Source organism: Pteropus alecto, unplaced genomic scaffold, assembly GCF_000325575.1.
Source record: "Pteropus alecto unplaced genomic scaffold, ASM32557v1 scaffold86, whole genome shotgun sequence".
Classification (NCBI taxonomy): domain Eukaryota; kingdom Metazoa; phylum Chordata; class Mammalia; order Chiroptera; family Pteropodidae; genus Pteropus; species Pteropus alecto.
In genome coordinates this window covers 10,281,053-10,292,500 of record NW_006442109.1, presented here as the reverse complement: position 1 = coordinate 10,292,500, position 11,448 = coordinate 10,281,053, and the positions used below count along the sequence as shown (strand labels likewise).

The window sequence follows — 11,448 nt, the reverse complement described above, 5'->3', positions numbered from 1 at the left end:
CACAAGGATGCAATTAGCAAAATCCAGACTGGGAACTCTTCAGGAGAAAAATGACCTGATTTCTTCAAGTAATAAGTTGCAAGGGAAAGGGAGTGCTCAGGAGATAGCAGGAGAAAAAGACCTATAGATCATTGGAACCAACAAATATATCAACCAACAATAATGCATAGATTGCATCTAGATCTTAATTTGAACAGTGTAACACACACATTTATGAGATAAGGAAATCTGAACACTGACTGGACTTTTGATGACATTTAAGTTATTCGTTTCCTTAGGTGCGATATGGCACTGTGGTTAAATTTTTAAAATATCTTTTAGAGCTATATACTGAAAAACTTATACATATGATGTCTGAGATTTGCTTCAAAATAATCCAGAGTGAGTGGTAGGGGTACGGATGAAACAAGATTGTCCCTGAGTTGATATTAATTATTTGAATCTGGATGATAGGTATATGTAAAATAATTATACCATTCTCTTTGAGTATGTTTGAAATTTCCCACAATAAAAAAGACTGTGGTATAAGATTACGATGACACTGTCCATATTCTCAGAAGTATAGTTGTATCTTTAATTAATTATAAGTCTTTCTAAATCCATAAAGTACCGGTGGCTGTTGCCACCACCACTACACAAGGCAACAAAACAGGAAAAACTTACAAAACAAAAAACAAACAACAAAAATGATGCTCACTTTATTAAAACTGCAGAAGCTGAGAGGAAAGACGAAATGGTTTTTTCCACGTGGCGTTAAATTCCTTCTTGGGTTGTGCTGCCTGATTCCTGAGTCCCTGCTTCACACTCCCTGCCCCATCAATACAGTCTTAGTAGTAGGGCTGTCTGGACACCAAATGTACATCGTACAAGTAATCTTTTATTTTTACTCTTCCTGCATCTCATCAGGCAGCAAATGGCAGAGATTTATAACAAAATGGCACACGGGCCTGTGGGGTTACGTGAGGCTAATCACATCAGATTTTGTGGTTTATGAGCTCAGACATATACTTTGGAGGAGTGCTGGCTCGCATCCCTGTTAACTCTGTAATGAATACTGTATAAATTGAACAGTGAAAATTAAATGGAAAGGGACAACGGTGTTAGCATCTTGCACCCAAGAACTTCCAATTACATGAAATCATTTCCAAAGTTGATGGCGTCCTTTCCTGCTTATCCAGAGTTGGATTCTGCAGATAAAGTTGGTGTTTGAGATTCACTTTCCTGTAGCAAATGCCTATTTAATAAATTTGAATTTTGGAGTGAAAATGTGTTTTATCAATGTGAAAGTGTGTGTAGTGATTTGGGAGGCAACAATTTGGGACAAAGACTCAAACTAAAAAATAAAAATGATATTTATTTAGCTTTTTGGAAATATAAATAACAATAAATGACAAAAGGCAAAATAAAACAAAATTTAAAAAAACTGACATGTTATATCATTGATATCTCCAAGCACAAGAGCATTTATTAATGAATATAAAAAATAAATTTTATTAATTTTGTATCTGCTTTTTCCCTAGCTTCAACTACATGGATGTTTTTGGAGCTTGTATTCTGAAGTATATCCTATATCTAGACCAGCCCCTACAATGTGACTGAGAAAGGTTAAGGTCCCACTTCCATAGGGAAATAAATTTCTATCCTTGGAGATCTAAATTAGACCTCTAGGAACTTAAAAAGCAGATGCACTCATTAGTATCCTTCTAACATGGGGAATATGTAGCCATTATCCATTAAAACACGATCCAATTTAGTTTTCCAAGTTCAGGTATTCCAAGTTCTCTAACCGACTAGGCACCAGCTTTTCTGGCAGCCCAGCCAGTAGCCTATAGTCTCTCAAGCTGCACCAAAAGTAGGATTCACAAAACCAGATAAAGCATTTTTGACCCTTGTTCCTGGAAGTTAGAGGGCTCTTTGGGTAAGAAGGGTAAGGAGTTTTTGTATCAAGCTTGCTTTCACACTCAGTAGTGGGGGAAGGACCGTTAAATCTATCCAGTGCATACCTTGAGTGTATAGAGTGTACTTACCCATCACCACACAAGGAAGCTGAGTAAATAAACAAGTCACTCTGAACCAAGCCCCTCAAAATAGAGGCAAATTCCGTGAACCAAGGCCATTGCTTGTGGTAATAACCCTAGTTCACCTAGGTCCTTTTTTGAAGAACCATATTAATTTCCTGATTCAAGAGGCACCTCTGGCCAGGACAGAGCACAGAAGGAAGATGTAACTTCTGGGTAAAGCCATGCCATGCAGAGTTAGAGGTTGTGGTTTAGTCTACAGCACAAGAAGATGGCAGTATCACTAATATTCAGAGCTGGAAAGAGCGTTGGCTGGACTGCACTCCTGGAGCATCTTCACTAATGCAGCTTAATGGCGGTAGCCCAGATATCGTTGCTGGGGAGCGGGGGAAGGACCCATCCTTGGGGAACGGAGTTGCCTTTAGGATGATCAGATGGCACCAGGTACTGATCCCAATCATGCCTTAATAAGAACATTGTAGAACAATTGTTTATTGCTGTTTCATTCCAAGCAAAATGTACAGTAACTAAATATTCTGTTTCGGGACTTAGCTTTTCAATGACTGATATATTAATCTACTAAAGAACTACATTTCAAGAATTATGCAAGACTATATTTCTTAAATGTACATATAAAGGGAAAAATTCCAAAGAATTTATAACCTTACAGATACCAAATAATGAATATACAGTCAATCCTCATTATTTGCAGATATCTATAAATTTACCTATTCACTAAAATTCATTTGTAACCCCCAAATCATTACTTGCAGTGCCTTTGTGGTCACTTGTCGACATGCACAGAGCAGTGAAAAAACCTGAGTCACCAAACAGGCACATCTGCAACTGAGACTGGACAAGGTGACGTTCTGCCTTATTTTCGGCTCTCATACTATAAATAAGTGTCTTCATGCAGTCTATTTAGTACCACATTTTCCACATCTTTGTGCATTTTAATGGCAATTTTGCTGTTTAAAATGGCCCCCAAGTATAGTGATGAAGTGCTGGCTAGCATGAGAAGGCTGTGATATGCCTTCCGGAGAATATATGTATGTTAGATAAGCCATGTTCAGGCATAAATGATCATGCTGTTAGCCATGAGTTCAATGTTAATGAACCAACAATATATATTAAGTGTCTTAAAAAAGAAATAGATACAAAACAATGTTATGTATTGATCAGTTGATGAAAATGTCGTGGCTAGAGGCTCATAGGAATCTGGCCCTATATTTCCTTTATGAGCAGCAATTCAGTATTCTCTAACTCAGTGTCCACAGCTACTGTGAATAGTAAGAATTGACTGTACTTATGTTTAAAAGCTAAAATTTTTTAGTACCAAGAAATACACTTTTCCCAGAACATAAACTTAGTACGCTAAAGAGCACTGTTGGAGCTTTGGAAGGAACCTCAGAGATCATTTAGTTCAGTGATCCTCGAATCAGACTTTGAAGACCCCTAGGCCCCGAGGTGATCTGGAGAGTCTAGAAACAACAAAGTGTTTCTAGTCAATTACAGATTTAAGATGCCTGCGGAACCCAAGCATTCATTCTGTTTTATAAACTGATTTGTCCTAAGACTGCACTTGGGAAGAGCACTACTGCTAAAGTTTAAAGCCCACATTCTAGTCTACCATTTTCATTTTATAGGCGAGAAAAGTGAGACTCAGAGAGCTGCAAAGTTTACCCAGCTCATCAGTAACTGCAGATGAAGATGAAACTCTTTGTTCTTAGCTTTCTTGTCTTTGACATGTAAGATCTTGCAAAAGTCAGCATGCGTCTTAAACAGTCTTCACGGGCAAGTATACAAAGAGGGTCTGTTTAGCAGAACAGAACTAAGAAATAAAAGCCAATGCTTTAACTCAACAGCTATAGCATGGTATAATACAAAAGGGCAAGTCACAACCTGAGTTTCAGTTTCTTCCCCTGTTAAAACAGAAAATCTACTTCTCAAGAATTAATGAGGCCTGAACGAGAAGCATGTGGCATCCTTGAAACTTGGAAACTTTATATAAACCCATAAAGAACTTAAAAAAAAAAAAGATACAGGCAACAGGGACAGTGCCCTTCTGACCTTATCTGGATGAGCGCTGGTAGGGAGTGCTCAGCTTGGAGGTAATACTGTCGGAAAGGCTGTAAGAGGTGAGCAAGTGGGAACTCATCTGAAAAAGAAAAGGTACAATATGATTTCACCATGCTTCATATCTAAAGTGTATTTGTCAAGGCAAGGTGACTGAGCCTATGATTATGACAATATGATTAAATGTGTTTCATCTTTATCCATGATTTCCAGGATATAGTTTAGAATTTCAAATCCTGAAGGTGTCATTTGTTGCCTACCACTACTTAGCTTGGGTTGAGATCATCTATGAGGAAAAGAGCTGTCAATCTAGTATTTTTCCTTTTTGTACTGGTTACAGAGGAACTTACCTGGATCTCCAAATAACTTGGACTCAATTTCACGCTTCTGAAGTAAAATTTTCTCTTTTTCTTTCCTCTGTTTCTTTTCTAGTTCTCTTTTCCTCTCTTCCTCTTGTTCTCCTTCCAACATTACTCTGAGGGCTCTCTCTTCGGCTTCATATAGTTCAGAGCGTTTTTTAATGAGTTTTCTCAGTCGCTGAAGATGATGCTCAAAAGTCTCATCTGCTGAGGCTGGAGGACAGACCCCTGGGCAAAAAGAGCCAAACGGTATTTTATTTATAACTTGTTCTTAACCCCAAATACCTGTTGTAAGGAACAGACTCAAAGTAGATTCTAACCTAGTGGTCTCCAACCTTTTTGGCACCAGGGACCAGTACTCCTATGAAAATCTAATGCCTGATGATGTGAGGTGGAGCTGAGGCGTTGATGCTAGTCGGGGGGAACAGCTGCAAATACAGATGAAGTTTCAGTCGCTTACCCGCCACTCACCTCCTGCAGTGTGGCCTGGTTCCTACCATACCACAGACAGGTACTGGTCTGTAGCCAGGAGGTTGGGGACCCCTGTTCTAATTAATCTTCAAGGCTCAATTTAATCTCTTGGAGTCTCTAATTAATTTGACCCTACTCTGACTTTCACTAACTCCTCTCTCTGGAGCATACCACTTAACCTTTGATTTCGTTTCTAATAGTTTTGATCCTTCAGTTCGAAGGTACTGTCTTATACTTCTTAATTGTGAAATTCCCTCAGTCTCCCCCTGACTGAGTCTGAAATTCCGAGAAAGCACACTTGGATAGTGACAAAGAAATACACTTAACCAACCACACTGACCTCACAGAGTCTGCTGCTGAGAGTAGGGTGACCACATGTTTCACTTTGCCTGGTTTTAGTATTGAGAGCCCAGTGTTCTGGGAAATCTGGGATGGTTGGTCACCCTGATTTAACTGTGAGGTCAGCTACTAGTATAGCCAACATAGCTAGAGTTACAATTGGGAAAATATGATTTCAGACTAGTTATTACGTGATATCAAAGAATTATTACTAATTGTGTTAGGCTTGAGAATGGCGTCAAAATTAATGATGTGTAATTTATTTGGGCGTTCTATTTTTCATAAAATTTCATCAGGAAAAATTTTTTTAATTTAACAAATACTTGAGTGGGTAGCAGTTGTGTACTCACTACCACAACAGCCCTGCAATATAAAAGCTGCTGCAGTTGCTAGGCTATTTGTCCTAGAGTGATGTGGGTGTGGTACATCCTGTTAGTCCTCGAAGATTTTAAAGGCAAATGTATTTATTACAGAAGCATTTTTCATTAATTAATTAAATTTTTTATAGTGACATTGGTTAATGAAATACAGTAAGTTTAAGCTGTACATTTTAACAGTAAGTCATATCTTTATTTACATTGTATGTTCACCTCCCATAGTTAGATTTCTTTCTGTCACCACATATTTAACCCCATTTACCCCACGGGAGCATTTTAATAATACCAAATACCTGAAAGAAGAAAATCTTAGTCTCATTAACATAATCAACAATTTTTATTTCCCCATGTTGACCTTCTAGTCATTTTTATCTATATATTAGCAACTTCACATTAGTAAGTTCAACATAATATGCGTGTACTTTCCAAATCTCCATGTCAATTTCTTGTCTTTATAATTATTTAGTGGCCCTATCCTGTTTCATCAAATCAATGTACCATAATTTACTTAATAAGCTCCCTATTCCTGGACATTTAGACTGTTTCAAATGTCCTGTTACTATATAATGAATACTACATTGAATATTCTTGGGCATGTTACTTTTTTCCTTCCTAAAGATCATTTCTATAACATATTCTCAAAAGTGGACATTTTATGGATACTTTCAAGACTACCTAAATGTAGTACTAAACTGTTTCCTTAAAAAGCTATACATTTACTCAGTACCTAACACTTGACACACACACACAAAAATTAATAAGTATTTATTTCTTTAATGAATGAATGATTTTCACCAGGGTTAGCAATTTATGTTGCCACCAGTGAAGTACAGTATCTAGCTTATAGCACTAAATTTTCAATTTTGGCTGATAATGGCACAAAATAATGGTTCCTTAAATATGATAATTCTGTCTATTGTGAAGCTATTTAACTTGGAGATCTGATTATTTTCTCCCTCGATCACTGCAGCTAAGTGGTCATGGAATCTGCTCTCCTATCTTCACCTCTAAGGCTAAGATTTCTCCAGATAATTTTCTCATGACTACTTTGCTTGAACAGGTTTCTATTCACTTATTCCCAACTGGAAATGGAAACTCTACAACTCAAATCCATCTTCTACTAAGTTGCTGGGCCATTATTTTCCAAATACAGATACACATAAAATTCTTATGCAAAGACAAATTTAAGCTGACACTATGTTGCTCTGTAATAATTTCATAGTTTTGTTTAATTTCTTTACTTAGACCAGGGATTGGCAAACTTTTTCTGCAAAGGGCTAGATAGTAAATATCTTAGGCTTGTCAGCTATCCAGTCTCTGTTGCAGCTATTAAAATTTGCCAGTACAGCAAAAATATATAGATACTTCATCAGTCCATAAGTGCCTCCAGACCCCTTAGGGAGCTGTGGCCTGGCCTTCCCCAATCTTAGGCTACTGGGTCTGCACCACCCACCCACATCTCCCTCAACCTTTTGTCCATTACTCCTGGTCACCTAGACACATTCCCTTGGAGATGGCACTGCCTGCCCAATCTTCCTCTTGACCCCATGTACTGACACTTACTCCTCTACCACTTACTCCTCTAGTTCCTGTAGCTCCTAGATAGCAATTGCCTTTATTCTCCTTTGGCCACCCACACCTTGGGGCCTCATACAGTCTTTGAACCTTTGCATGATTAGAAAAAACTTTGCACCTCTGAAGTCTTAAACCTGATTATTCTCTTTGTGATTACACCTTTCTACCCTGCTAGTATGCTTACCTCCTTCTCCCTAGAGACTGTCAGCTTCATTAGAACCTCTAATCCAATGTATCAGATTCTACTTTTTTTCCACTTGTTCTCAGCAAAACTTGTGGTCACCCTAATGCAAAACTCTAATAGCCTGCACTCTGTGCTCACCTGACAGCTGCAGAGTACTCCTGGAAGAAGCCATTTTGATGATGTGACCTGGTGCCAGGATATAGTTACATCAGCTGAGCCCGTAGAACCTCCCTTCAGCCACACTCCCATGGGTCGCTGCTTGGCTCTCACTCATTCCTCACAGCAGTTATTTCACTACTCTCTGAAAGCCCTACTTTTCCACTGACTCTCAGAGCAAACCATCTATTTCCCAGAGAAGAGAGACCACCAGGCAGGAAATCCCCTAACTTTCTGCCCCTGATTTCACTCATCTGCGTTACTACCCATCCTCTTGTCTCTTTCATTTTCATTCCAGTAGAAGCGGAGTCCTTCTCTACTTAGGTTGATCTCTCCACCTGGGATTGGAATCTTGCTACCTCCTGCAAGACCTTGAGCCATCGACTATCCCTCAGCTTCTTTTGGACCCTTCTCCCTCACTCCTTGACTCAGCATTTAAGCATGCTCAAGTTTTTCCCATGACCCTAAGATATGATTCCTGCCCCCACCCCACCCCACCCCAAACACACACTGCCAGATACTCATTGTGCATGCTCTTTCTCTTCACAGGCAAACTTTTAATAAGTTGAAATCACTGTTTGCTTTTTTTTTTTAAATCTATTTCTTCTTTAATCTTTATTAAGGGTCTGAATCAGTTTTCATTCATATTTTAAACAACACAGGGGAAATCATCTGCTATTTGCTAATTTGCATACTTTCAAATACTCCTGGCAGCATATGGTCCAAACCAGGTGCAAGTGAGAAGGAACAGGAGGTCACTTCAGCCCAGAGCAGGGAAGGATGGAGGATGTTGCACCTAAATTTGGTTTTGAAGGATGTGAGAGCTTAAAACGGCAAAGATGGGACTGACGGCCCTCCAGATGAATAGACTGGCAAAAGCAAAGATCCAGATAGGCAACTGGAAAACATAACTGGGGAACTTCTAGAAAACGAGACAAGAGGAGACCACTGAGGTTTTCTGAGAACAAAAATGACATGCCGGTACGGGTGGGGTGAGGTAGAGAGTAGTCTGCAGGGCACACTCCCTGCAGTGTCTAAACAGTCATACCTCTTCAAATATCGTTTCAGGTTTGAAATGTATCTGAAGGAGCATGCCAAGTTTTCAACACCTTCTGAAGCATCAGTAAGGATAGGATAGGATAGCTTTCACCTTGGCTCATAGGTAAAGTTGACCAGTCAGGTCGACCTCACTCAGAAAAATGTGGTCAGGAATGACTCAGGAGGGAATGATGAGGCAAGGGGAAGACAGCGCATGAGTTCTCACACCTGCCTCTCTTTTCAACCTTGGCTCTACCAAGGGCTAAACATCTTCTGAGGTTCCTGCTTCAAAAGTTCTCAGGTATTGCTGACAAGCTCAGTTAATCTACTGAGTGAAAATAATAAAGTATCAAACATTTTTCTTCAAAAATATGAGGCAAAGGGGGATGCTATGGTAAAGAAAGGGAAGGAACAGAAGAAGAAATGCAAGAAGAAATGCAAAGTCACGGTTACCTTTCCTTGCTGCAGCCTCTTTCCTGAGTTTCCTCAATTTCTCCAAGGCCCGAAGAATGTCCACCATTCTTTTGGTGTCTGCTTGTTTCTTCCTCACTTCAGATAAGACACCATCAGCAGCAGCTTTAAGTTCCTGTTCCTGGAGGAGAAAAGACCCATGAGACCTAGTATAAGGAACAAATTTACAGCAGAGGTCAGCTGCCCAGCAGTGAGATTTCAGAGGATCAGTCCCAGGGTTAAGAAAGACTCTACCGGATCTACATGCCAATTTTCTGGGCTGTGCGCAACTTCCCTCTACACTAGTCCAGCCAAGGGAATATCCTCTCTGCAGCTTCCAGTGGATGCTGATCTGTTTCTTCCTCAGAGTTTCTCAAAGTGTGGTCCAAAGAACATGTGCATCCAACTTACCTTGTTAAGCTGGGGCTCTCATTAAAAATGCAGACACCTGGACCCAAAGATTGAGGCTAGCAGGGAAGATAAGGAATGGGGTTGGAAAGGCCCAGGACTCTACAACTCTGAGAATCTAAAACTCCACTGCCAAGGATCTCATTGACATGACAGCCTTCAAACATCGGAAGACCCCATCCTAGCCTTAAGTTGGTTCACATGTAGACTAAATAATTGGTTCCTCAAGCCACTACTCAAGGGACTCTGTTTCCAACATCCTCACTGTGGGTGGTAGAGAGGATGCTTTTGCCTAAAGTGCTCTTTCTAAAGCTGTCGAATCAGTGCCTGTAATTCCACCATTTCAACCACACCGTGCTGTTTCACTCTTCTGCATGTATTATTCCCTCTGCCTGGAACTGTACCTATTGCTTTCACTTGGCTTTGACATTTCCTTCGCAACTCAGCTTAGATGTCACCTTACCATCCATGCCTTTCCTGACACTTCCCCAATGGATTAGATATTCCTTTTCTGGCCTCCTATAGCACCTACAGTTGAAATCCTAACACAAACCATGCTGTACTGACATGATCCCCCATGGGGCTCTAAGCCCCTCAAGGACAAGCACTATGTCCTACTCATCTCCAACTCTAGCACTCAGCACTGGTCCTGGTACATAATGGACCCTCATTAAATGTCTGAACTGACTCAGGCTCCCTTAGATTAAGACCTTGTCTCCAAGTATTTTCCATTAAAGCACTGATATTTCTAGGGGCTTGAAGCCAAAGCTTGCCATCAAAACACTTCAGAGGGTAGTTACATCGGACTCTAGGGTGGAAGCAGACACAAGGAGGAGGAAGAGGAAGGAAACACTAGTTGGTATTGGAAAGTGGAGAGACGGCAAGTGCCTAGAGGCACTCAAAGTAATGATAATGTTTTAAACAACTATTTGACCAATTTTCAGTTTCACCCTGGCCACTATTTAAGAGTTTAAGATCAACAGGCTTTAGAATCAGACAACGTGGGGTCAAATCAGGAATGAAACTGCCACAAAAAGTTGTGTGATTGTTGGCAGGTTAACCTCCCTCCCTATGCCTTAACTTCCTAATATGTATAATTGGGATAATAATGCCTACCTCTCAGGGTTGTTAAAAGATCGTAGATCTGGTGTATGTAAAGACCTTAGGATAGTGCCTAGTATATAATGAGTGTTCAAAAACACATCGTTGAACCTGGGGATATGCGGTTCATAACTTGTGAACAAAGGAGTCCCAGAGAAATCATCACCATGGCATCATCAGCTCATGAGGGTGTATGTTCTTTGAGGCAAGGCCCCAAGTTCTCTATATTTTGTATTCTTAAAATCACCTAGAGCAGTACAAGACACAAGGACCCAGATGCTTGTTAGTCTTGAATGTTAATGTCAAAATGTCTGAACGTTGGACCAGGAGAGAGGGGATCTGTCATCCCTTCAACGCCACACTTTATGTTTACAGGACTTTGCAGTGCACCTAGAGCATTTATGTTGTGTACTATACACCATTAAAACGCAATCACTATGGACATACGAGGTTGGAAGGACAAGCTATCTTTTTATTTTACATATGAGGAAAAGAGGCTGAGCCCTGGGAAATGGCAGCGCAAGGCTTCACGCCCCTTCACATTTCAAACACCACTAGTGACCCCTACTCCCATGGCCATCCGCTGCTCTTACCCGCTTCTTCTCCTCCACCTCCTGCACGCACTTGACTCTCCAGCGATCAATCTCCTGCTCGCGCTCCGCTGCTCGCGTGGCCTCCGCCTCCCGCTCGGCCTCGCGTTCCCGGGCCCTCTCGCGAAGCCGCAGCCGGCGGCGCCGGACCCTTTCCAGCCTCCGCCGCGCCTCGCCCACATAGGCGGCCTGCGTCAGCAGCTGGAGTCGCTCCGCTAGTTCCGCGCGCAGCGGCGCGGCCTGAGCATGCAGCAGTGCCCAGGCTGCGCCGTCGGCCTCAGCCTCCCGCAGGGCTTGGCCCAGGTC

General features: G+C 41.0%; 1 protein-coding gene across 1 annotated transcript; it reads right to left on the bottom strand.

Moving 5' to 3' along the window:
- Positions 1-1,463: 1,463 nt before the first annotated feature.
- Positions 1,464-11,448, bottom strand: PDCD7 (programmed cell death 7; the record flags this gene model as incomplete). The annotated part of the gene is made up of 5 exons (XM_006920555.3): positions 1,464-2,481; positions 4,089-4,176; positions 4,445-4,681; positions 9,047-9,185; positions 11,146-11,448. Coding segments are annotated over 5 exons (891 nt in total), but the record flags the coding sequence as incomplete, so codon positions are not given.